General features: G+C 33.0%; 4 protein-coding genes across 4 annotated transcripts; 3 read left to right on the plus strand and 1 right to left on the minus strand.

Annotated features, from left to right (window-relative positions):
- Positions 1 to 4332: 4332 nt before the first annotated feature.
- LOC124927722 (probable ATP synthase 24 kDa subunit, mitochondrial) lies at positions 4333 to 9163 on the plus strand. Its single transcript, XM_047468179.1, has 7 exons — positions 4333 to 4489; positions 4918 to 5008; positions 5733 to 5877; positions 6380 to 6490; positions 7410 to 7556; positions 8404 to 8526; positions 8928 to 9163. Exons 1-7 carry the CDS (start codon positions 4451 to 4453, stop codon positions 8989 to 8991), a joined length of 720 nt encoding a protein of 239 aa, XP_047324135.1. The 5' UTR covers positions 4333 to 4450; the 3' UTR covers positions 8992 to 9163.
- Positions 9164 to 10155: 992 nt separating this feature from the next.
- LOC124926824 (TSL-kinase interacting protein 1) lies at positions 10156 to 13622 on the plus strand. The gene is made up of 8 exons (XM_047467133.1): positions 10156 to 10308; positions 10547 to 10717; positions 10888 to 11060; positions 11143 to 11384; positions 11473 to 11668; positions 11961 to 12506; positions 12978 to 13097; positions 13298 to 13622. Exons 2-8 carry the CDS (start codon positions 10597 to 10599, stop codon positions 13319 to 13321), a joined length of 1422 nt encoding a protein of 473 aa, XP_047323089.1. The 5' UTR covers positions 10156 to 10308; positions 10547 to 10596; the 3' UTR covers positions 13322 to 13622.
- A 1140-nt stretch (positions 13623 to 14762) lies between these two features.
- LOC124924455 (zinc finger MYM-type protein 5-like) lies at positions 14763 to 15887 on the plus strand. The gene has a single exon (XM_047464492.1). The coding sequence runs from the start codon at positions 14763 to 14765 to the stop codon at positions 15885 to 15887; it is 1125 nt and encodes a 374-aa protein (XP_047320448.1).
- A 749-nt stretch (positions 15888 to 16636) lies between these two features.
- On the minus strand, positions 16637 to 17218 carry LOC124924456 (uncharacterized mitochondrial protein AtMg00810-like). Its single transcript, XM_047464493.1, has one exon. The coding sequence runs from the start codon at positions 17216 to 17218 to the stop codon at positions 16637 to 16639; it is 582 nt and encodes a 193-aa protein (XP_047320449.1).
- Between the last annotated feature and the right edge of the window lie 10328 nt (positions 17219 to 27546).

The raw sequence follows: 27546 nt of genomic DNA on the forward strand, positions 1-27546 counted from the left end.
TAGTAGTATGGGAGTCCTAAACAAGGATAAATTTAAATTATGTAAATAATTGTACAAAATTATTTAGAAGGGCGTACCTACGATTGCGTTGATATAAGATTAAGTATACTACCTTTTGGGATTATTTGAAAATCGATTGGGGTTCCAAAATTACAAAAATAATTTTGGATTTTTTAAAAGTTGAACCAAATAGTCCTTAGGACCGGAGTCCTAGAGCTTGGGTCCATTTTTACTGATTTGGACTCGGACGGACTCAGTCGCGCTCGGTCTAGACTGGGAGTGGTCTGGATCGGGGCTCGGGACACTCGAATAAGGGACCAGAGGGTTCAGCCCTAGGGTTCGGGAGGCTTGGTCTCGAATTCAAGTTATTCAGTCCTAGGTCTAGGAGTCTTGGTCCCAGCTCTAGCTTCCTCGGTCGTGGACCTGGGAGTCTCAGTCTTAGACAAGACCTCTTGGTCCTAGGTTAGAATCCTCAATCGGATTCCTCGGTCCTTACTCAAGAACACTAATCCTAAGGATCGGTCCTAACTCAAGTAAACTCTTTTGACAAGGTTCCACCTTTGCTACATCTCCATCATAAATGTGGAGTTTACTTTATAGTTTATGAACCTCATAATGGGGATGAGGCCCTAAGATCGATAATTTCATTCATTAGTGTGAAAGTTATCGATCTAAGGGACCAATGCGACATCCGTCAGCATAGACATGGCTGGAGAGTGTGATGGTAGAAGAGGAGAGTATTGCAATTATAAAAATAAAAGCAAATATATATGCAAATAATGTGACTTATAGTAAACATCTCATAAGCATTTTGTATATTTGCTTTATGGAACTCCGATTTTATATAGTTCAAAATTTCGGGGTTCATAGTTTTCTATGTTGATTATACTACTACTTTCTAACTCCTCGTTATACAATAGTGGTAAAACTAAAGTTCCATTTTAGGGGGAGCGAGTTATGCTGCAGCAAGTAGAGGTGACAGAATCTTTACTCTCTTCTTCTCCTTGTTGATGTCGATACTCATCTATGATTTGGTCGATGTAATCCTTTTTGTCTTTTGGGATGCCCATTTTGACTACATCATTCCACAACTCAAGGTAGTTTGCAAAGTCATTGTGTTCAATCAGCATGTCTATGGCAATCACGCAATCACGACAAGGAGGCATGCAGTCTTAGTCAAATTGCTTAAAAATATCACTAGTGTAGTAAGAAGTAATCCATTTGAGACCCATAAACATAATTACGAGTTGATCATTCATTAGATAAACCATCTTTTTAATAACATACCATGGTAGAAGTTTGCGTATGGAATCATTGTTATGGATGAATATTTTTGGTTTGGCACTCCTGATGCGTCGACACTAAACCGCGACACACATCTCACTACTAAGGACCGGGGAGGTATACACTCTATCTTTTCTAAGAGTCATATGTAGATTATAATCGAAGTCCCTCTCTTACTGAGGTAGTAGGTGAAGTATGATTCATTTAATCCTAACAATGTTTCAGTTAGAATAATTCCAATAGGATCCTTATTTCCTCTCTTGAGGTGGTAAGTCACTTATAGTATTTTTGAGGATGGTGGACGGTTGCCTAACGGGGTGAGGAGAAAGTGAGCCATCATGATCGTCATGGTGAGTTTCAGTGGAATTTCTCCGGTTTGAGTGGCCAGCTTCACTCAGCGTGGCATGTCCAATTAAGTTCTTGCCAGGATTTTGTTAGTTGTGGTCTTTGTATACCCAAACTCCTCATGGATAAGGCGTTTGAGAGACATGGACTCCGTAAAAGGCTTGAGTCTTATGATGTTCTTGTTATCGATATCATGATTGCTTTGAATTCTTCGATAGTTGGACAAATTTGGCGATCTCTTATGATGAAGTCCATGTGTATTGGATCCCACTTTCGCTACATTTCCATCATAAAGTGAGTGTATTTGAGGGAAGTGTTTAAACCGTAGCCTCGGTAGTATCATTCTAATTCATAGAAATAGTGGCTCTAGAGGAACATATCTTTGTTCTCTAATAGAAACATTCTACGATCATATAATCAACTTGACAAATATATCGTTTAATTTTGATAAAGCATATATGTTTAGAGATGTTTATTTTATCTATTATAGGTATGCATGTACAATAAATAAACACGTACATATTAACTTGTCGAGACTTTGTTGTTTGGGCACGTCAAACAACGGTTGAATATAGTAACTAGGTTTTGTGTGTTAAGGTTATAATCCTCGATCGGATTCCTCGGTTCTTACTCAAGAACATTGGTCTTAAGTCTTGGTCCTAACTCAAGAACACCGGTTCTTAGTCTCAGTTAGGACCGAGGATTACCGATCCTACTTCTCGGTCCTACAGGACTCGGTCCAAAAGGACCGAGTGTTCTTCATTTGGTATGAAGATTGCAGGTTAGTATCTTTTGATACAAATAATGAAAACATGATCTGTAAGTCACAAACAACACATATGGATATAAGGACCATAATCCTTAATCCTAGACACGATCAATCGAGCTTTAATTCGATCAATTTCTCAACCCAATTTAAACCCAATTTATAGGGCAAGAATTGTGAACTTTTGATTTAGGTAATCTAATTGCTTAATTCTTGTTCCAACAACTTCGAAATGATGTTTATAGTCGAACACAACCAAAACAAGAACATCAATCAAACTTTGTAACAACTTTCAAAATTTAAATTTAAATTTTTTATTTCAAAATTTTTAGTTTGATCAAATATGATCGGGATGAATGAAATATGATTTGGAAATCATCCTAACATGTTTACAAACATGTTAAACAACTATTTAAATTAAAAATTCAAGTTCAAAGCTCAAGAACACAAAATTTTAAATTTTCATATTTTCAAATCAAATTTGGGTTTTTGATTAAGATTGAATTGATGAAATCTCTTTCGACAGAAAGCTTAGAAAACATTTAGGGATTGATTTCGACTATAGAAAGAACAAAACTGAGCCCTAAAAATGATCAACTCGATTGAATTGGAAAATCTAATTTTGAATCACAAATTGAATTACAGGTGAACTGGAAGCATACTAATGATTGGAGAACACTCCAATGATGTGTAGGAAGTTTTCTCAATCCATGGATCAAAGCTTAGATCGCCGAAGAAGTTTTTACAAAAATCAGTCGTCGAAGATTCTATGAAGATCTTCAATTAGTCTGTAATTTGTGATGTTTATTCGATGGATTGGAAGAAGAACACCTAGAGATTATTTATACCGGAACTAGGTCGATTTTGGAGATCGAATTCAACTTCAATTTCTCTTCTGAAATCTTTCTTCAACGTTTCTGTTTTGTCTCTAGCAGCCTAAGTCTAGCGTAGGATTTGACTTCTAATCCTAGGGAAAATGATGGCGAGGAGGAGACGTGCACATGAACATGGGTGAAAGAATGGAGGGATAAGGTTGAGAAACGAAGAAGATAAGATTTCTAGAAGGATCGTCGGCGTCGATCACGAGCCTTTGGCGTTCGCCCAGTTGATCGGGTTAGACGAACAAAACGACATCGTTTCATTTAAAAATGAAACGTGCCTTTGCATTCTATTGGCGACCCGCGTGGACCTGGGCGCGCGTTACTTCCATTCGGCTACGCCGCATGTTCCTGGGCGTTGGATGAAAATTCAGCGTTAATCTGATGGATATGGATCTTGCTGCAAAATTTAAACACAATTTTTACCACACAATATTATTAGTTTATATTTTTAATATAAGAGTTATTTGAAATCGAATTTTTAACGCTTTCTTGCGTTTTTTTCACCAAATTAATAAAAAAATATTTTTAACAACATAATAAAAATTATGATCATTTATTTTATTTTTGAGTATTTTTAGATATTTTGGGGTATTTATTTAATTATTTTAACGCATAAATTATATATAATTTATGTTTTAAATCATAATTAAATTATTTTAATCCCTTTTGTGGTTTAATTTGGGTAAAATAAATACAGTATTTTAACCTCAAATTATTTTTAATTTTTATTTATTTTTTTTAATTAAAGTTTAATTATCACACTATTTGGCTCTAATTGACTCTTAATTCTCTTTTTAATTACTTTGAATTAAAAAATTAAAAATATTATTTTAATATTATTATAAATTAAGATAGGTTATGTTACCCAATTTAATTAAAATATATATATTTTTTAATTTAAATTCATGTTATATATATAAATAAAATTTAATCATTTATAAGGTTAACTTCAATTTGAACATTTATAAGTTTATACAAATAAAGTTTAGATCCCATTTTAAATATTGTATCATAATTTAGGTTCATATTGACATTCCTCTTTACCGGTAAGAAGAGCTAATTAGGGCCCAAATGAAATGAAGCCGATAGATCTCTGTATTTCTCCAAAGTCCAAACCTAGGCTGAAGCCACCAGACGACGGGGAAAGACGACGACGAAAACACCACTCATCGCTATGGCCTTGACATCTCGCATCCTATCGAAATCCAACCAGGTTTCTCTCTTACATCATTTTGTTTTCTCGATTCATAGATTTTCGTGTCCCTGTTGCTTCAGTTCATCGATCGAGGAATGGACTCTACTATGATTTAGTACTGAACAGATCTTGATCCTATATCACGGAAAAACATCGGAATTTTTCATCGCAAGACTTCAGTTTGTTTATTATGTAGATAGATGGGTTGCGTCATTCATCCAAATGCTAGTCAACCTAAGAACGGAATATTGTTTAGCATTTTACCAAATTGAAACATAGTACTCAAAGACGAGACAATCATAATCATGTTTTATAGACATGTCTATTGTAAAATAGGATTCATTAGTTGGATTCACCTGGAAAATTTTAAGTTTGATTTAGCTAGTCTTGCCCCAAAAGGGTAGTTTTTGAGTTATTTTATTTTACTTTCTTGTGTGATTATGCAGTTACATGCTGGACGCATACTTACTCAACACCATGGTGTATCTGCTCATTTCTTTTCCAGTGGAGCTCCTCCTAAACCGCTTAAGGGAGATGGTAATACATTTGTTCTCCTTTTTTTCTTCTTTTGACTGATCAATTCATGGTTAAGAAATTGTGAAAATAGCAATGTATATTTTGCCTGCTGCTTCTAACTAGAGTCTGTTGGATAGTAATGGCTATGTTTTTAGGAGAAAGTGGGAGATCAACTATGTTTTAGGCTCTAGCTTGCAGTTAACTTTATAGTCGATATTGGATATTCTATGTTTTCTTTATTTGCATGTTTATATAGATTGTAGGGTAACATTTCTTCATGAGTTTGTTTATCAATGCTTTGAATCACTATGTGACTTCTAAATAAGGTGTGTGTATTCATTGGTCTATCTTTTGCTAGCTAATCTCCATCTATGTGAACCCAATGCCCAATGTTAATATTCTAAAGAATCTGTATAACACAGTACCTTTTTTTTAATGATCTAGGTGCTATGTACACTGACAGATGATATTACTAGCTTCTTGTGCTTAATGAATATAACTTTTGATGATGGTGATGGTGTCATCAAAGCTAACTTTGATTATAGACTTGATTTTTTTCTAAATTATTCTCTGTTTATGTTCTTTCATGCAAAACATGTCATTTGTCTGGGATGTATCTTAATTCTTAGGAATAATATTTTATATGAGTTCCAGGAAACAGTTCGTTACATCCCATGAAAGTGGATTCGTTTCTAGAATCAGATCACCTATGAATTTAATAGTGATCTTTATTTGACATGCACAGAGATGCTGAAGAACATTTTCTTGGATGTGAAAAACAAATTTGAGACGGCCATTGGAGTTCTTCGGAAGGAAAAGATCACCATCGATCCTAAAGATCCTGCTGCTGTTAAGCATTATGCAAATGTGATGAAGACTGTTAGAGAAAAGTGAGTTATTTCTTTGTTTTCTGAATCTATTAAGTGGTTGCAATAGCTAGATCCTCTTATGTCATGTCCTAAAATATGGATGGGAGCTATTAAATTGTCATAGCTTGATGTTCATTCATGTCTTGAAGTAGGAACATGTTATGCAAGCTATATGAAGTCCTTCTCCTTCAATTTAGATAACTAGAATCTGGAGCAATATATTATTGTGATTTGAGACTCTAGGAGCTTGTTTATTCTATTGTTAATGTACTTCATTTAATATCACTCTCGAGGTCGTGAGTTTGGTAGTCGATCCTTTCAGACCAGTTTTGAGCTGTAAGTCATAGACCACATCATAAAAAAGAAGGATGATCAAGAGGTTTCAGATACAGAATTTTCTTTCCTAAGTTGAAGTGGATATATTAATATGCCACCATCTTTTTTACTTCCATTTTGTTTGAGCTGATATATAAATTTTCTGGTTTGTCCATGATCCATCTTCTTGTGCTTTATACTATCTCAGGGCAGATTTATTTTCTGAATCCCAACGTATCGAGTATACCATTCAAACACGCACACAAGGTATCCCAGATGCTCGCTCATATCTTATAACTTTGAAGGAAATAAGGATCAGGTATGTCGTTTTGCTCCTCTAATAATTTAAATAATCTGACTTGATCAATGTGTTCCATGGTTTCTGTTACGTGTGTAATATAAAATATAGAATATAGAATAGAATAGGAGATGAGATAGGAGATGAGACTTAGAGAATATGTGAGACCTAGATTGATATAGAAGAGAAGATAGATCACCACATCATTCTATGCAATACTACATAATTTGAAGCAACCGTCCTTAAATAGGCCTTGGCATAACAACTTCTTCCAGGTCACTATCAAAAGGAATATAGTCTTTATTTATTTATTTTAAAAAAAAAAGTCTTTATTTATTTTTTGAATGAAGGAATATAATTTGTTACTATAATCAATATCTTCTACACCTTATCTTTGTTATCACAATCATTGATTAACTCATGGCCGTGTCCCAGTGATTCTTCTTAATGCTTATCTCATTTATATCCAATTCACATATTTTAGTTTGTGTAGAGTATTGTTTCAAGTCGAGCAATATTTGGTTGCAATTGCTCTCATGCTATGAACTGTGCTTCCACTCCAACCAAAAAGAAGATATTTTTATAAATGTTGAATTTCTGAATCATTTCTTTAAAGCCCGGTATGAGGATGTGAAACTAAGCATTTTCTCAATATTTGATTTATGATTAGAAAAGAAATGATAAATATTTTTCCAACCTATTTTCAAGGTTGAGAATCAAGAAACTTGTTTTCAACTGACACATTTATGTCATTTGATTATATAAAACTTTATCCTAGTATATTTATTCTGGACATTTCTTATTCAAATTCTCATAAATTTCTGAGTCCTCAATTTTAAATGTGTACCTATAATCCCTATAATCTTCCATTAAAGTCCAGATTTTCTGTTCCTTGGTTTGATTGTACTGCATTTCCCCCTCAAGCATCAGTATTTTGCAGGAGAGGGCTAAATGATCAACTTGGTGCGGAGGCTTTGATGATGGATGCGTTAGAAAAGGTTGAAAAAGAGATCAAAAAACCTTTGATGAGGGATGATAAGCAGGGAATGGCTCTTCTTACAGCAGAGTTTGAAAAGATCAACAAGAAGTAAGCATTCAAACCTGTAAATGAATTATTCCTGGCTTGTCTGCATTGATTTCCACTTGTACAGTCACTTCACATGTGACGTCTTTATACTCAAGTCATTAAGGTTTTGGGGGGTAGCTGTAATGAGTAGTGATATGGAATTATTTTGGAATAAAATGCTCTTAAAAAGTAAAGAGGGAAATAAAAAAGTTAGTATTGATTATAATTATTTTGATTGATATTGGGTTGCTGAGAGAAATGTTTTTTATTGAAAAAGGTAATGTATATAAGATTAATTTGGAATTGTGCTAAAAAGTAAGTGGGTTTATTACCGTGATCAAATTTAAATATCTTCTATATAGGATAAATTGAGTATTTAGCATGTTTATGGGAACTAATATTTTCAATTTATACATGGACCTTGTAGGCTTGTTTGATTTGGGGTTATTTTAATAACCACCTGGTTGTTTTTGAATAACCCTGTTTATTATAGGTTATAAAAAAACAAATTATTTGAGTAAAAAAATATTAGGGGTGTAAATATACTTTTTAAATGAATGGTATTTTGTTTACCTTTGTTGATGGTTTTTGAATGATGTGATTGTAGTTTTTATGGTGTAAATTATTATATAGTGGGTTGTATTGATACACACATAAGATGGACAACCATAAACTGTTATTATGCTATGAAGAATTGTCTGCTCTTCAATTATTGTCATGGATTTTGAAACAAAAGTTTTTTCTTTCTGAAAATGACGCACATTCTTTCTGTTTATTGAATTCCAACATTGTCCAAGATGAAAATACGGTTTATTTGTCTTGGAAATAAGAAAAAATTGGAATGGAAACTAATATTTTATGTTTCCAGACTTGGAATTCGCAAGGAAGACATGCCCAAGTATGAAGAAGAGTTGGAACTAAAAATTGCCAAAGCACAGTTGGAGAAGCTGGACAAGGATGCTACTGAAGCTATGGAAACACTAAAGAAAAGGTACATGCTTATGTCGGTCTTCATTTAATAAATGTACAACAGTTATCATGATGAATATTCCTTGTTGTTGTTTTCTGCAAACATCACTCATACTTGGATCTTTATGATTTTAATCATCCCCTTTAAAATGCATGTGGTTGGTATCTTACCGTTGGACATGAGATGATTTTTTTGTAGATTTTTACTGATCATGGTAAAAAAAATGCATACAAAATTAAATTCAAGTGGAAAATCACCAGGTCATACTAGGCTTCTTTGCGATTTCTCTGTGATCCCAATCCAGATTCATAAGTGTTTCCAAATACCAGACCAAAACAATTATTTTCATCTTTTATATACGAGATATTTAGGTTGGTTATGGTTTTCATGGTTCTATGAAGTTTGTTCTTGTTATTTTGCAGGGATGAATTTAAGGATGAGGAACCTGTTGAGGTGAAGTCGTTGGACATTAGAAACTTCCTCTAAACGAGACAAGTTTAAGATTTCCGATTCTTCTCATATCATCAAATAATAGAGAGACGAATCCAATCGCCCTTTAGTTGGAAGTGAGGGTGGTGAAGAATAAACTACTTTTGTAATCTGTATTTGCAAAAACTGATGAATATTTTGCATCTTTCAATTTATTTGGATTTTAAACTAACTGTTTCCTGATTTTCTTATGAGAGTCAACTTAATGTCTTTATTTACTATTCATTATTTGTGAAGAACTGCCTTATTTGATCTGTGATATTAGGAAAGCACCTTTAATACAACTATACAAGTTTATTGACAGTGTTAGTGAAATCTGAGAAAACATTCAAAATTTTGAGTTTATAAAAATACTTTGTAATTTATAAACTCTATTTTTTAATCTATTCCAAAATTATAATAAAAATTTCTTCATCCATATAGTGTTACACAATGTTTCATTTTAGAAAAATTAAAAATTATTTTTATTATTAGATTTTTATTTCACTCAGAATGAAATTCTTTGTATCATTAGTTCATTACTCTTTATTTATATTGTATGTTTATAAATATTTAGTTTTTTTAAATATAAGTAAAAATATGTTAAAAATAAGAAGTTGAAATATTATGTTTACACCTTGTTGATTAATTTTGAACACATTGAGAAGACAAGATGATGGTTTTCTCCTGTCCCCTAATTCTTATCTCATATATTTATATATTTTTTTACCCGAAATTTATTTTGGAACATTTTTAATTTTCTCTCTCTTATTCAATTGCTTCTCTTATTTTGGTTTTAGGAAAGAGATGGATTAGTTGATAAAAATTAGAAAAAAATTATTTTTAAAGTTTAGATATTTTTATTTAATGTTTTTTAATTTTAAATATTAAAATTATTCCGTAAAAACATTAGAAAAAAACAAATTTAGAAATTGGTTGATAAAATGTTTCTAAAAGGAGTGATAGATAAAAGATATTTGGATAAGTGCAGAGGGAAAATGATTTTTTTTAACCAATCAAATTATTTGTTTTTAAATATATTATATTTATAAATAAATAAATAAAAATAAAACAAATAAATATTGATATCTTCAAACCTAAATTATATGTGTGTTAGGTCATAGAAGAATAAAAAATAGATTTTCTTATTACTACATTAAACCCAAATTTGTTTGAAATTTAGGCGGTGAGTTCTTGACAATTCAGTTCCCGCTTCTATGAGTTATCTTTCTCGTCTCTCCTGTGTGAATGTGTGTGCGTAATCTCCTTCCCAAGGAGGCGATACAGTACACACGATTTGATCTACAATCGGTGCGACTATCGACACAAGAACAGGTACAATTTCCCGATCCATCCTGTTTCTTTCGCTATTGGATCTTGTATGTGTCAGCTTCTATCTCAATTTGTTCACAAGAGAAACTTATATGTTCATCCGTTTGTTGTAATAAGCCGGATTTGATACATTATTTGTTAGGATCGTGGATATTCACATCCGGAAGCGCTCTTAAACAGTAGTTGTCTTTTGAATTACGGGTTTATGATGTAAACATGAGTTAATTCCTGTATAATTTAGGTTACTAACAGAGTTATAGAGCTGATTTCGCTGTGAAAAGCGAAGCTGATATGAAAACCACAAAGCGGCTTAAAGAAAAGAGGGTTCCGGCTCCTAAGAAGCCAAATGCGGTTGTCAGTTGCTCTGGAGTAAAGAAACCTAGAGCAAGAATTGAAAAACAGAATAAAATGGGTAAGGCATCTTGATTGAAGCTCTATTTGCAATATTTCAAAACCCTAAGTACTTGTTAGGTTGAAGTATGTGTGCTCAATAACTAGTTTGAATTGAGAAAAATAATACTATTTCATGTTCGCGTTCTGTTGTTAATCTTATTTTTGATGATCTTCGCGTTATTTGTACAGGAATCAACAAAAATCAACAGGATGCCCAACTTTTTCAGCAAGTTACAGTGACAGGCGTATCTTCTCACGATGCAGAAGTTGCACATAAGTCGGAGTCTTTTGATGTGCTTAATGAGAAGATCAAACTTCAGCTTTTTCCTATTGATGAAAAAACTCGGATAGCACTTGAGAAGGTTTGTTCTCTGCTTCTTTCACTGTTTATATATTTTTCTTCTTACTTCTGTTAATTTTTTTATCGTCTTATTTTAACCATAGGATGGTCATAATCCATTTCTGGAGCTCACCTTACGAGCTCGAAAGAAGATATCATCTGTGCTTAAGCATCTACATAGCAAATGGGGTGCATCTTTTGTTGCTGCAGGGGAACCCATTCTTTATCCATACAATATACAATTAGGGCAATTGAATTCATACGAACAGTGGACAATGAGAGACAACAATATTATGGCAGATTTCGTATTTAAAGCAGTAGGACGCCCCTCAATTTTCCGGCTAAGGTGATTATTGTAGTGTTGGCTTCATTCTTTAATTGTTAGAAGCATGATGTTTTTTTCAGCTTAACATCCAACTTTTTTTCCTATCCAGGTATGGATGGTCCTCCAAGAATGAGGTCAAAGGTACTGTGGAAGCACCTATATTAATTTCTTCAGGAGATTGCTCAATGAATGTTGAAGGGAGGAAAAATGAGACACCAAGAGAAAACTCATATATCAGCATAAGGGAAAGAGCGTATACAGATGGAAATCAACATATGCTGTTAGATCAACCTGCTCAAAATATGGTGAATTTATGCTCTAACCATCAATTTTTTATTAGTTCAACCTGCTAGGAATAGCCTGGAACCTTAATTTAATAAATGTAATACAAAGTCACAAAATAAGGAAGTAAAAAAAGAAACGATACCCCATAAGTAAATCTTTTATTTTTTACTTCCTTGTTTTGTAGGTGACTTTTTCTTTCATATGCTAAATTAAAGCCAGGTCCTAGAAAACAAATCCACTTTAGTTTATGGTTTAATTTCTGTTTTGGTATTTTGGTTGTCTGAAGGATGAGTATTTTTGCTTCTTTGTCAGGATGCCAAGGAGAATGCTATTAATAGTCTTGCAAAAACAACAATGCCATGGGATGATAATTTGTCTAACCTCAGCTTAACCCGTCTGATAACTGAAACATCATTTCCTCGAAATACCAATAGCCTCACTCAAAGAGCAAAAGGAAACAGCTTGGAACCACTTCAATTGATCTCATCTGACATAAGTATGGGTGCCCTACTATCTGAAGCATCCATGCAGAATAAGATTGATAACATCAAACCAGAATTCAATGCCCATGATTCAATGCTGAACCCAGAGATTTGGGATGGTGGTTTATCCAACTTAAGCCTTGGAGGCTTGTTTTCTGATTTATCCATGCTGGGTAAGCTTTTGGGTTCAAATTCCGATAAAAGCAAATCAGGCTCACAAGATCCGTTTACTACTTACCCGTCAAATTTACAGCCAAGCCAGTTGAACCCATCATCAAATTTCTCACATTCATCTATCCTAGACGCTGAGGAGACATGCCATGCATTCAATTTCAGGAAAACTTCTTTGTTGGGAAAAGATGCTGCACATTCATCTGTGAGTTCTTATGATCTGTTTTTTCAATTTTTTTACACATACTGGACCCATTTGGAAACGGTTTGAAAGCTAAATTAGTGATCCAAAAACACATATGGATGTGATTCTGTTTGGTGTTTGGTATCCAGATACAACTGTTTCTGCTGGACCCAGATGCTGTATCTCTTATAGTCACACTTTTCATACCAAACACATATTATTGTTCAATTTCTGAGCCAGATCCAGTTACAAATGTACAAATAATTGGATCATTATTCTTTCAAAGCTTCAATGTTATTGCTGTTATATGCTTGTCAGTAAACTTCCAAGTTACAAGTTTCTAGTATGACTGTTAAGAGTTATGTCCTCTATAGTATATCTTGATTGCACATATAATTTTGGAATTCATTAGTATTACAAATTTGTGCAATGTTTCTTTCATACATCAATTTTTTCCTTTCTAATTTTGCCAACTCCTCAATTCTTTTGTAGTTGAAAGGCCAAGCTGAATTGGGTCAACAATCTTCTCCAAATGGGAAGAAAAAATTGCTACCTCCTCAAGGCCAGTACAATCACTCCAACTATAGTCGCGGACTAGCGGATATAAAATGGGTAATTCTTTATTTCCTTGTGATTTTCTCCTACTTTATGTCGTTTTTTCTCAACTCCCTTTATTTATAAGATGATCTTATGCCAAAGACACATTAATATCAATTCTAAACTTGTTATTTTTTTATATTGAGACCGACAAAATATCAGATTTCAACATGATTTGTTGTGTTTTTTTTGTGTGTCTATTTTGAGTTTTGCAGAATGATTCGTTGGGGCCACATTGATTACAGAGGGCTCAAAGTGGCAGTTGATTGATTAGATGAGATGATAATCTAAATTGCAGCTCCTAAAAAGTTAGATAAATGCTTTTCTTGGTGTTGTTAATAGAAAGGAAAAAGGGAAAAACATTTTCTAGAATACTTTAATATACAATTGAGATTAGATAAAAAGATGTTTTTTTTTGACTGTTTGTGTTTAATATTTTTTATTTTTATTTTTATTTATTGATAAAATTAAACATATTCTGAGTATGTTGCTCAAAGAGTATGTTATGTGGATTAATCTGAAAACGAACAGTTACTTGGAGATCTATCTGATTCATATTTTTTCTTTTTTTTTTGTAAGGGAGAGTATATTTTTTTGTAATTCCATATTTTAAGATTTTAGGTTTCATATTTAATTATTAAATTATATTTAAATAAAACTAGTTTGGCTGCAGTTTTGTTAGAAGTTATGCATTATTTGAACAAAAAAACAAATTCCTCCATCAGTTTTGATTATCAAAATCAACCTCTCTTCTCCAACAAAGTTAAGCTGTTTTTCAAGATTGTGGTAATAAATTTATGAAAAAATATTTTGGATGTTGGGTATAATGTAGAATCAAATAATGTTTGCCTAAAAATCACAAAAAAATGATTTCATTGATGCTATGGATACACATTTTCTCTGAAAACATAGTTTCAGTCACCTACACCCTATGGATAATGAGGCATTTGTTTGATTAACTCAATTGTTGCAAATAAATAAAATATTAACGAGTGTAGAATATTTAACAGATTCCCGAAGAGAGCCAACACTCTCCGATCCCCGAATAGAGCCAACACCCTCCAATTGAGCACTTGGGCTAGATATTGTTGTGGGAGTTTCGGTTCTAAAACTCTGTTTAGATTCACTTTTCTGTTATTCACAAAAATGATTTTGGTTAATTCTAAGTTGATGATTCCACCAAGAATTTGATAATAAGTTAACATACTAATGCCTTAGTATAAAAGAAACACAGTATATACAATATGTTCAAATAATCATTCTTGAATTTAATAATTCATTATAAGTATCATGCTATTCAGGCCGGCTATTAGGGTGGGCAAGATGGACCACTGCCCAGGACCCCAAAATTAAGAAGGCCCAAATTTTTTTATGCAGTACTATAAAAAAATAATAATTAGGTTTTATGTTTCTTTCTACTCGGCTCTCTCTCTATAAAATCCTTCTCTCAATAGTGACTCAAAAGTTTAATTAGATCTTTGAAATCCTTCTCTCAACAGAGACTCAAAGTTTAATTAGATTGAAGTAGGTAACATTTGATCGAAGGTGGCAGCTGCGCTGGGATTGGGAAGGTGGGTGGGGATTCGGCCATTCGGGAACATTTGATCGAAGTTTATTTAATTAAATGTTAGTAGTGGTAGACAATAGTTTATCATTTTAACTTTGTTTTGTTTTTAGATAATGCCTCCCACTCGTAAATGTGAATCTGGTTATGACAAACTTAAAAAGAAGAAACGAATAACAGAGTTGATAAATTCTCAAAGGGGAGCTTTGGACAAATATGTTATGAAAGAAACTCAAATTTCAGTTGAAAATGAATCTGATGATGTTGAAACTATGGAAAAGAATGAGAATGACAATGATAATGTTGAGAATCATGATAATGATGGTGTTGTGCGTAGTAGAGACACAAATACAAGTGAAACTTGTAATTACCCTGACATATTTGATCCAAGAAGATGGGATGGTCTTGATGCTAAAATGATTGAATTGTTAGTGTTAGAGGGTCCCAAAAGAGATTTAAACATTGTCAATGGGCCTCTTGATAAAGATAATAGACGATTTTCTTCAAATTTGTATACTAGAGTGTTACCAAATGGAGAGAAGTTTGATAGGAACTGGCTTGTTTACTCAAATGATCTTGATAAAGTGTTTTGTTTTTGCTGTAAAATATTTAGAAAAGGGGTGGGTAAGGGTGGATTAACATGTGAAGGCTTTGACACTTGGAAACATGTTAATATGAGACTTAAAGTTCATGAGGCGAGTATGGAACATGTTACAAATATGAATACTTGGTATGAATTGCGACAAAGATTACAAAAGAATCAAACTATTGATAAAGAAGCTCAAAATCTAATTAACAAAGAAAAAGATCATTGGAAAAAAGTCTTGCAAAGAATTATTTCTATTGTGAAGTTTCTTGGTAAACATAATTTAGCTTTTCGTGGTACTAATGAGAAATTGTATCAGAATAGTAATGGTAATTTCTTGGGTTTGATTGAAATGTTGGCAGAATTTGACCCAGTCATCCAAGATCATGTTAGACGAATTACCAATGATGAGCTTCATTTTCATTATATTGGTCATAACATCCAGAATGAGTTGATACTTTTGCTAGCTTCTGCAAAAAAGAAAAAGATCATTGAAAAAATAAAAAAAAAGTATTTCTCTGTGATACTTGATTGTACTCCTGATATAAGCCACCAAGAACAAATGACTTTGATATTGAGATATGTCGATAATGAGTATAACGTTGATGAATCGTTTCTGGGGTTCTTGAATGTGAATGACACCACTGGACAATGAATTTTTCAAGTTTTAGAAAATGAATTAAAAAATGTTGATCTTGATATTTTTAATGTACAAGGACAGGGTTATGATAATGGGTCGAATATGAAGGGAAAACATCAAGAGGTGCAAAAAGGCTCTTAGACATCAATCCTAGAGCTTTTTATATTTTCAATTCCTTGGTGTTCTCGGAAGGTTGCATTTCGAAACGATTTTGTCGCTAAATCATTAGGGTTTCTGAATTACTCTATTTCTGCATTTACTCAGCTTTATTATTTTGTTCTGCTCTTAAACAATGGGGAATGTTACAAGATTGAGAGAAAAAGTATAATATTGTGCATATTTATTCAATATAATAAATGTATTTATACTTGTGTTACATTAGCAATATAAGGAAAATATAATAAACATAATATAATATATTATATTATATAATATCTTATTATATTATATACACTAACACCTTCCCTCAAGTTCAAGATGAAAGAACATTGAACATTTTGAGATTGAAGACTAAATCTTGAAAACGTTGAGGAGGATGTGCTTTTGGTAAAAATGTCAACAATCTGAGCTTGCAAAGAAATGGGAATCAATTGTATGGTACCATTAACGACATGATGTCGTGTTAGATGACAATATATTTCTATATGTTTGGTACGTTCGTGAAATACATCATTATGAGCAATCTGCATTGCACTATTATTATCACAGAAAAGTGGAATAATTGCGGATGAAGGAACACCCATATCTTAAAGTAACCATTGTAGCTAGAGAAGCTTAGAGGTAGTATCTATAAGAGCACGATATTCGGATTCTGTACTAGAACGAGAAACAACAGTTTGTTTCTTACTTCTCCATGAAATGAGAGATGTGCCAAGAAAGAAACAATAGCCAATAGTGGATCGACGATCAATTGAATCACCTACCCAATCAGCATTAGAGTATGCTCGTAACTCTAGAGGAGAAGAGTGAGCAAAATTTAGTTCATGAAATAAAGTTCCTCTAATGTATCGTAATATACGAAGAACGACAAAGAAATGAGTTGCACGAGGAGATGATATAAATTGACTAACGATATGGACAACATATGCAATATTTGGCCGAGTGATAGTAAGATATATAAGACTACCAACTAGTTGTCGATAAAGTGTTTCATCACTTAATGGAGTACCATCAGTAGCAGCCAAATGTTCTGTGGAGTTAAATGGTGTGTTCACAACTTTTGTGTCAGTAATACCAGCCCGAGATATGAGATCAGTTGCGTACTTAGTTTGTGATAAATAGTAACTGGATTTGTCGAAAGCTATTTCAAGTCCCAAGAAATAACTTAAATGTCCAACATCTTTCATTTCAAATTATTGTTGTAGAAAATTCTTTAGATCGCGAATTCTATTTGTGTCATCACTAGTAATTATCATGTCACCCACATAAAGTAAAAGTAAGGTACAACCTTGATCTATTTTACGCAAAAACAATGCATGATCATAAGAGCTGAATTTGAAACCAAGATTACCAATGGTGTAGCTAAATTTGGCGAACCACTCCCTAGGAGCTTGTTTGAGACCATAAATATCTTTTCACACTCTAAAACTTTATTTGGAGAGGTTGTATATACACTTCTTCTGTTAGTTCACCATTAAGGAATGCACTTTTGACATCCATTTGAAATAGTTTCCATCTTTTGCTAACAACTACTACAATGAGGCTACGAACCGAGGTTAATCGAGTGAAAGGAGAAAACGATTCCTCATAATCAATATCATATGCTTGATTATATCCCTTAGCAACAAAGCGAGCTTTATATCGTTCAACTAAACCATCTGCTCATGTCTTAATTTTAAACACCCATTTACAACCAACGACTGACTTATGTGAAGGTAAATCAACAAAGTCCCAAGTTTTTGTCTTGGTAAGTGCTTGAAATTCTTCTGTCATTGCTTGATGTCATAAGGGTTTAGAGTTAGCCTCGCGAAAAGTACGAAATTCATAGAGAGAGACAATAGTTGAGTACACATGAAAGTTACAAAGACGAACAAAAGGTTGACTTACACGATTGGTACGACGAGGAGGTGGTGGTGATGGAAAATAAGAAGATATTTGAATGATATGATCAAATGAGGTATGTGCCAGATTTTGAGATGGAGAAGATGTTAATGTAGGAAATGTAGATAGAGTTGAGTCGCATGAGTTGTTAAATGCTCCTACACAAGAAATGTCAGGAAATAGAGGTATGGTAGGATCACGAAAAAATTGAGTAGGAGGTTCATTGACTCTAAATTTAGATATAGTTGAAAACATCTTATGTTCCCAAAATGATACACGACGAGAGATACGAAGACGTTGAGACAATGTATCCCAATACCTGTATCCTTTGTGTTTGATTCCATAACCTAAGAAACAACATAATCGAATTCAAGGTTCTAATTTATTGTATCCATGAGCTTGTAATAAAACAAAACAAACACATCTAATTCGAGGTCAAGCACAATGTTTTACCTTCCGTGACAGAATATATAATAGTAGCCAAATAGACATAGACTTTGCTCGAAAGCGCCAACAGAAATGCCCTCGTAGCGGGAACAACGGTGAAACAAACCTAGCCCCTCTTGATTTAGTTACACCTAATTCTTTTGACAATGCCTACTTTAAGAATTTGGTTCAAAAGAAAGGTCTTCTTCAATCAGACCAATCAGACTGACAAAATTGTTCTTAAATACATCAAGAATCCTTCGAAATTCAGAGCAGATTTCGCAAAGGCCATGATAAAAATGGGAGACATTAGTCCTCTCATGACTCCGAAGGGTGTCATTAGAAGGATTTGTAATACACTAAACTAGATACTCATGTCCCTTCGCACAGTCCTCTCTCTCTATATATATGCAATTTGATTATCTTGTTAATTTATTTCATTTGATATAGTGATCCTTCATAAGTGTTCGATCATTCACACAAGTGTATATTCAATAATAAGTTTGTTCATGTGGTCACTTTTCTTGTTATTCAATTCAGTGTAAATTGTAATACCTAAAGTATGAAGCAATTAGAATGTCTATATATCTATCATTTGATAGTTACTTGAGTTGTAAAATGAATGGAGTTTAGGTCGTGTTTGTTCAATTATTAGTAGTTGTACATAATTCTTTTAAGTCAACATCATATTGTGATGGTTTGAGTGAAGATTTGAGTTCTTGTTAAGAGGTAATAACAAGTTAATGTTAGATTCTTTAATTTAGATATTTATTCTATATAAATCTATAATCTTAATACTCTATTTGGATAAATTAAAATAAACATTAGTTATGAAAATTTACCTAAAATTTTAATGAAGAATGGTTAATTAAGTAGTTCTTTATTGTTCTTCGGATGTTCTCTCGATATTAGATTTCCCGGTTCTAGATATTGACCTGGATCAGAATGTGTAATGTGTGTGGGTTTAAGCCTTTCATTCCAATCCTTATTGATAGCCCCTTAAGAGTTCTTGAGAGAACATGTCTTCCACCTTTAATTTGATGAGTTTAACATAATAGGTAGGCTATGTATATGAGTTTGGGGGGGGGGGGGGGGGGGGGGGGGAAATTTGACGAAATGACCCTAAAGATGCATGTATTTTCATCCGGGGTCACCATATAATTTAAATTGATTTGGTGAACACTCTATTTTTTTGGACGAAAATACCCTTTTCGCGTGACGAGAAGGGATTTCGTGTTTCGCGAAGTGAATTAGGTTTTGTATAAATACTCAAATTTTTTCATTTCATTCATTTACTTTCTCTCTCTTCTCTCTCTCTTCTCTCGGCGGCACAACGACGTAATCCTAACCCTAAACGAACACATTATATAGATCGATAAAGAAAACTCGTTCTAATATCAGGTGATTGGATCGATTTATGTTATTATTTCCATTATGTTTATCTTTAAACCCTAAACCATTAGGTTTTTTTATTGTTCATCTTGGTGGTTCATCTTTTCGATGATGATGTTTGCAGTTGATGATGCTTTGATGCTTTGATGCAGTTGATGATGCTTTAAGTTTAAGCCGTTATGTTTAACTAAAAAGTTGACAGAAGGGCCATTGATGACCTTTCTAAAAGTTGAAAGGGCAATTTGTTTCAAAAATTAATATAAAGGCTAAAAGTGAGCGAATGGAGTAATTAGAGGGCCCGCCCAAGTAATTTACCCTAAATAATCAACATAAATACCCTGAGAAAAATACATTTGAACTATTTTAATAATTACTTAATGTTCTCATTTTTCCTTTACTTTGATGCTTCAATTGTTTATTACTTGTATAATAATGTCTTGTCATTATCTTTGTCTTCCCTATATTGATCAACTAAAAGAACCAAGTTGTTTCTTTATTTCATTTATGTAGCTTATTATCAGAGACTATGATTTAAACTAACTTGAAAGACATTTTTTTAATTGCAGGTGAATGTAAATCTTTTTTTATTATCTACTCATACTTAGGCTATATATAAATTTTATGCCATTACATCACTTTCTTCTCAAGATTCTCATTTACATTTCATATGAAAATTGATGAAAAATTTTCTGTATCGTTGATATTCCATGAAACTATTTTCACAGTAAAAATGTTACTAACATGTTTATATGTTTATGCTTCATATTTAGTTTGGAGTAGAATTTTAGACAAGATAGTCAATGTGTCTTCTATGTTGTCAATGAGGCATGTCTTTGGAAATATGAATGTCCACAAAGCATCAATGTTTCTCTCTTTTGTTACATTCTTCCAATCAATTTCTTCTCAATGACATCAATCTGCTAGATACAAATAATATACTGCCAACCAAACACAATTTTTACATCACATTGTCTCCACATTTTAATTGTTTTACATCTGTGAACATCTGTATATTTAATCTGGAATAATAAATTTGTCTTTTTTCCTTATAATTTTGTTTAGTTAAAAATTTATTGAATTTGTGCTAGAATCACTTGATAAGAAATAGTATAACATATATTGATATAATTGGTGGATAACTAACAATTTTTCTTGAATTATTATAGGGTGTAGTTAAACTAATTATGTGTTCGCCTTTACCTTAAAGATGACGAAACTGATAAAGATGCATTTAAGATAAAATTAATCATCATATACAGAAAATAACTTAATTCACAATAATTATTAATATGTAAAAAATGTTTGGATTAGATATTGCTAGAGTGAAGCATTGACCATATATATTAAGACTCTACAAACTATGTTTATGCTGAAATTTTGAGTTATAACATTCTTTTTGTGTTTTTCAGGTACAAGTTTATAAAGTATTGATGACTTTTTGGTCCTCATTGTCCGACACAATATATACATATTTACTTGTCTTGAAAAGAATACAACCACTAGATAAATTTGTCTCACTTCAACGAATTTTGAAACTCATAAATAAAATGTAAGTATCACTTCGACGAATTTTGAAACTGATAAACTGATAATTTCTCCTCAATCATGTGGTAAGAATCAGTTACTTAGTGTATACAATTTTTATATAGAAATTTTGTGGTATCCTCTCTGTACTAAATTGATTGGGTGATAATAGTGGATAATTAATTAAGTTTTTGTCTCTATGAATTATATAGTATCATATTTCAATATACTTTTGTTGAGCTAATATATTTAGATGTTTGAGTTCAATAGTTTAAAATTGTGCAAATAGATAACAGTGTTGCTGGAAGTAGGCCAACTATTTTACCATAGTTAAAAAATGTGCAGTATGTTTATTTGACTTTTAGTTTTTATTTTATTTTGAGAAACTTTCTAGAATTGTAAAGATTTTGGATGCTATGAGTAGATGGTTTACAAGTTTGAATAATTTATAAAAGTTTCAAAATTGGGTATATATAATTTAGCTCCATTATCTTGTGAATAAATGATTAAAAAATAATATCATATTTGAAAGAATAACTTTTTGATACACATATTTCAGAATTTATTGAAAGTTTCTCATATAGATGCAAAAAGTATTTATACATAGGCCTAATTTCATTGCATTTGGTTAAACATTAGGCATATTGATATTAACTTGAAACTGCACCATTTAAAATCACTTTTTTCTATCATATATATACATCATGATATTAATCAATTTTGAAATAGAACTTAGTCACTTACCAATTTATAAATTTATTGACAGAAGGTCTAGAAAAAATTACATCTAATGAACATTTTTGAACTAAATGCAGATACAACTCCAACAAGTAATGGGGGCTTGTTGGATGAAGAATACAAAGAAATTGGTAAGATCATTACTTCATACAGGTACAAAATATTGACTACATTTTATCATTTCTTAATACTGGTTGGAAAATGAAAAGTAAATCGGATGGATTATTGATTGATTTATTTATGAGTTTCTAGCTATTAGTGTGTTTGAAGCCATTTATTTTTGGTACAAATGGTATAATTTAGTTTTTGTCCTTTTGAGGTATATGTTGAGAAACTTTTCTATTAGGATACTTTTGCAAAACCTTTATGATTGAACATTTTTTATTTTTGTTGTTTTTCATTTAGTGCTTAGTTAAACTATATTTATATTATGATTTAAAACATTGTAACTTCTCTATATGAGTTTATTAAGAATTGTTAGTTCATGCACCAATTATCTCCCAATGAATAATAATAAGTTTTATGATCGATTAATTCTTGTGTATGAAAAATTTTCATGTGTTTTAATTGGACAAGTGAAACATATTTGGTGATCTTAATTATTAATGTGCTTTTAATATCGTTTCTTTTAGATTCATTAGGATTGATGACAAAAGTTTTATCTTTGTAAGGTTAACTAATATTCTTATTAAATTGATGTGTTACAGGTTTATTTACTCATACGATTCTCTAAACTCGGTAAGGGTTTTAAACAATTTTTATTTGTATGGTTTTAAGATTATTTTGTGGATCTTGATAATTGAATTAAATAGATTGAAAAGTCAAAATCAATATCCACAATATTTTGATAGCAATGGTTGTATTTATTCTTTTTTTTCTTCATTTTTTAGGTTATGTCTCTCAATTAAAGAACTCTATATAAATAGTATATGTTCATATATGGAAATAGGTAGAAAATATATAATTTGTTGATAAACAGAATTTTGGCATAAAATTTGTGTGATTAATTAAGAATTTTGTGTAATTATTCAATTATATGTTTGTTTAATTAAATATTTGATAATTTTTATGTTATTATTACATTAAATAGAGTTCTTGGCATTTAGTAAATATGAAATTCATTGAAAATAAAAAAAGTAACGAATTAAATAGAATTGGTGAATGAAGAAACAAAATCAATGGGTTGAAAATGCTTTTTTTTTAAATAGACTTTTAGCCACAGTATTTTTATCCTGATGACATATTTTTAGCAACGGTAATAGATCCCGCGGAAAAACTATTGGCGACGGAAGCAACACGGACAATTGGCGACGGGTGAAAACACTTTGGTTTTAGATTTTTAGAGAAAGGAAAATAACCAACAGCGACTGTATTTACCGTGGTTGTTGCTCTCTTTTTTACTAGTGTATGTTGCATAAAAAAAATATGTTATAACAATATAAACAACAATCTAATAAGACAATCTAATAAGAGTAAGAATATCAAATTAATAATATGTTCAATTTGAAAAAATGTGTTATTAAAAAAAATTGATTCATTTACCAATAAGAATATAATTAAATTACTAATATAATTAAATTATTAATATAAATAAAAGAATAATAAATTAATAAGGGTGTGTTTGATGAGGGGGAATTGGAATTGGAATTGGCATTAGAATTCTAATTCCAATTCCAATTCCATGAGAATTGACATTGAATTATAATTCAATGTTGGGAATTTTGAAATGAAGATTACTTTTATACTGTAATCTAGCAATGTGAGATGGGTAAATGCACAGGTTATCCAAGTCTAAAACAAAAGATCAAACACAGAACAAAACAACACAAGATTTACGTGGAAAACCCTCTCAACCTGGAGGGTAAAAAACCACGGGGCCAACCAACAAATTTCACTATAAGCAAAAAAACAGATATAAATGTTCTTCTCAACTTTAAACCAAAGTTGAGGCATACAAACAGAGAAAACCAGATTCATTCAGACTTAAGCTAGTCTAGATATAAGATAACAAGAGATTGAAACCTGAAGGTGAAAATGTAAGATATCTACTGCATTCTTCTCTTCTTCTTCATCTGTTTCTTCTCTTCTTTGTAGAATGGCTTCTCTCTCTAGAAGTGATAGAATGAGCAGCATTCTTAGGGTTTTGCTTGTTTTATTAAATGCCTAATTGGGCTGGACCGAAAGGCCCAACAATCTCCCCCTCCAGCCCACGGAGAGAGGTACACCGATCTTCAAGTCATCACTTGGTATTCATGCCGACAAGCCGACAATAGAGCTCGAGCTTGTCTTTTGGAACAATCTTCGTAAACATGTCTGACGGATTCTTATCCGTGTGGATTTTCTTCAACTTCATCTGCTGGTTTTCTATTACATCTCTTAACCAATGAAACCTCACATCAATATGCTTAGTTCTGGAATGATATGTAGCATTCTTGCTCAAATCTATGGCACTCTGGCTATCACAGAAAACAATTGCATCTTCTTGTTGCATACCAAGCTCTAGGAGAAATCTAATCATCCACAATAACTCCTTACCAGCTTCAGTTGCTGCAATGTATTCTGCTTCTGTTGTTGATAAAGCCACACATTTCTGCAATTTGGATTGCCATGACACGTCTCCCCTGCAAAAGTAAACACATAACCCGAAGTGGATTTTCTGTGATCTAGATCTCCAGCCATATCAGCATCTGTGTAACCTTCTAACACAGCTTCACCATTTCCAAAACTCAAACACAAATTGGAAGTGCCTCTTAGATATCTAAGAATCCACTTCACTGCTTCCCAATGTTGTTTTCCTGGATTAGAGAGGAACCTACTTACCACACCGACTGCATGCGCTATATCTGGCCTAGTGCAAACCATTGCATACATCAAACTCCCTACAGCTGAGGAGTATGGAACACTTGACATTTCATCATTTTCTTTCTCTGTTGATGGACACATCTTCTTGCTCAATTTAAAATGGCTAGGAAGTGGACAACTTACTTCCTTTGCTCCTTGCATGTTGAATCTTTCAAGCACCCTTTCAATGTACTTATCTTGTGACAACCAAAGTCTCTTAGCTTTTCTGTCACGAGTAATCTGCATTCCCAATATCTGACGTGCTTGGCCCATGTCCTTCATGTCAAATGTCTTGGACATCTCCTTATTCAACATTGCTATTTTCTCAGCATCATGTCCTACAATCAACATATCATCAACATAAAGTAAAAGGATCAAAAACTTTCCATTAGAAAATCTTTTGAAGTAAACACACGGATCTGCCTTGGTTCTTTGGTACCCATGACTCATCATAAAAGAGTCAAATTTCTTGTACCACTGTCTCGGAGCTTGTTTCAACCCGTATAGACTCTTCTTCAATTTGCAAACCATGTTCTCCTTTTCTTTCACTTCAAAACCCTCTGGTTGCACCATGTACATCTCTTCCTCCAAGTTACCATGAAGAAATGCAGTTTTTACATCAAGTTGCTCAAGCTCAAGGTCTAAGTTAGCTACTAGACCTAACACTGTACAAATGGAAGTCATCTTTATCACTGGTGAGAAAATCTCCTCAAAGTCGATGCCCTGTTTCTGTCCAAAACCCTTTACAACAAGTCGAGCTTTGTACTTCATAATTTCTCCATTTTCATCTCTCTTTAGCTTGAACACCCATTTGTTTCTCAATGCCTTTCGGCCCTTAAGAAGTTCCACCAGCTCATATGTGCCCATCTCTTGCATGACTTCATCTCATCTTTCATTGCATTCTGCCACTTAGCTTTGTCTTTATGAACTTGTGCCTCTTGAAAACTTTTTGGCTCTCCTTCTTCTGTCAATAATATATACTCTGAAGAAGGGTACCTTTTAGAAGGTTGGTGCTCTCTCTCAGACCTTCTTAATGGGGACTCTTTTGGCTCCTCTTGACGATGTTGCTCCCCCTGCTCAGGAATACCATAAATAGTCTCATCATCATTACTACCATTCATGTCAGAGGTTTCCTCAGTGGCTTCTTCATTTTGTTCATCTTCATCTGTTACTGTTGACTGTACATGTGAAGGAATTGGTATGAGTTCTATGGACTCATCAACCCTCTTTGACTTCTCAATGATTTCCGGATTTATCCCATTCTGACCCTCGAAGAACACAACATCTCTACATCTAACAATTCTCTTCTTTTCTGGGTCCCATAATCTGTACCCAAATTCCTCATTTCCATACCCAAAGAAAATACATGGAATTGCTTTATCATCCAACTTGGATCTTTGCTCCTTTGAAATATGCACATATGCTTTGCATCCAAACACCCTTAGATGCGAGTATGAAATATTCTTCTTAGACCATACACTTTCTGGTATTTCAAACTTCAAAGGAACAGAGGGTGACCTGTTTATGAGATAGCAGACTGTGCGAACTGCTTCTCCCCAAAACTGTTTTGGCAACTTTGCCATCTTCAGCATGCATCTCACCTTTTCTACAATGGTGCGATTCATTCTCTCAGCCACACCATTGTGCTGCGGAGTTCCAGGCACTGTCTTCTCATGTCGAATACCATATTTGGTACAGTATGCTTTAAATTCCTTGGAGGTATACTCTCCCCCGTTATCAGAGCGAAGACATTTCAGCTTACTGTCTGTCTCTCTTTCTACCATGACATGGAACTCTTGAAAGTAATTGAATACCTGGTCTTTTGTTCTCATAAAATAAACCCACACCTTTCTAGACGCATCATCAATAAATGTTAAAAAATATCGATTGCCACCCAATGACTCCACTTTAAAAGGACCACACACATCAGAATAAATCAAGTCTAACACATTATGTTTTCTTTCTGATGTCTGACTAAAAGAGACTCGATGTTGCTTACCAAATGGGCAATAGTCGCATAGATCCAAAACCTCATCTTTGGTTGAGGGGATGTGCAGCTTCCTCACCAGAATTCGCAGCCCTTTCTCACTCATGTGGCCAAGGCGTTGATGCCACAGATTTAGAGAGCTTTCAGCTTGTACTGCATTCAGATCATCTTTGAGTACCTTCACATGTGTTCTGTACAATGAGTGCCACGACTTCACTTTTGCTACAATCATTGATCCTTTGCTGAGTTTCCATTCACCACCACCAAGATAATGCTTGAATCCATCTTTGTCCAATGCATCACCTGATATCAAATTTAGACGCAAATCAGGAATATGCCGCACATCTTTCAGTGTTAACCGATGCCCCTGTTCTGTCTGCAAATAAATGTCACCAATACCCACAATGCTTGAGTGACTAGTATTACCCATCTTCACTGTACCAAGATCTCCAGCCTTGTACGTGGTGAAGAACTCTTTATTCGGTGTAGCATGATAGCAAGCACCTGTATCAACTATCCACTCAACTCCTTGGTGATCTTCTACATGTAGATATTGTTCCTTTTCACAAGAAAGAATAACTACATCCTCTGCAGTTTCTGTGGCTGTGGTATTTCTGTTTTCATCATCTTTCTTCTAATTTTTGCCTTCATTCTGTAGTCTTTTCCAGGCTCTACAATTTTTCTTCATGTGACCTTTTTTACCACAGTGATAACATTGTCTTCCCT

The sequence above is a fragment of the Impatiens glandulifera genome, chromosome 2 (assembly GCF_907164915.1).
Source record: "Impatiens glandulifera chromosome 2, dImpGla2.1, whole genome shotgun sequence".
Classification (NCBI taxonomy): domain Eukaryota; kingdom Viridiplantae; phylum Streptophyta; class Magnoliopsida; order Ericales; family Balsaminaceae; genus Impatiens; species Impatiens glandulifera.

What these genes read in the sequence shown, in the direction of transcription:
- LOC124927722 (XM_047468179.1), top strand. Translation starts at nt 4,451, where the DNA reads ATGGCCTTGACATCTCGCATCCTATCGAAATCCAACCAG. An exon ending in TCCTATCGAAATCCAACCAG is followed by an intron (nt 4,490 to 4,917) that starts GTTTCTCTCTTA and finishes GTGATTATGCAG; the next exon opens with TTACATGCTGGACGCATACT. An exon ending in TAAACCGCTTAAGGGAGATG is followed by an intron (nt 5,009 to 5,732) that starts GTAATACATTTG and finishes TGACATGCACAG; the next exon opens with AGATGCTGAAGAACATTTTC.
- LOC124926824 (XM_047467133.1), top strand. Translation starts at nt 10,597, where the DNA reads ATGAAAACCACAAAGCGGCTTAAAGAAAAGAGGGTTCCGGCTCCTAAG. An exon ending in TGAAAAACAGAATAAAATGG is followed by an intron (nt 10,718 to 10,887) that starts GTAAGGCATCTT and finishes TTATTTGTACAG; the next exon opens with GAATCAACAAAAATCAACAG. An exon ending in ATCAACCTGCTCAAAATATG is followed by an intron (nt 11,669 to 11,960) that starts GTGAATTTATGC and finishes CTTCTTTGTCAG; the next exon opens with GATGCCAAGGAGAATGCTAT.
- LOC124924455 (XM_047464492.1), top strand. Translation starts at nt 14,763, where the DNA reads ATGCCTCCCACTCGTAAATGTGAATCTGGTTATGACAAACTTAAAAAG.
- LOC124924456 (XM_047464493.1), bottom strand. Translation starts at nt 17,218, where the DNA reads ATGAAAGATGTTGGACATTTAAGTTATTTCTTGGGACTTGAAATAGCT.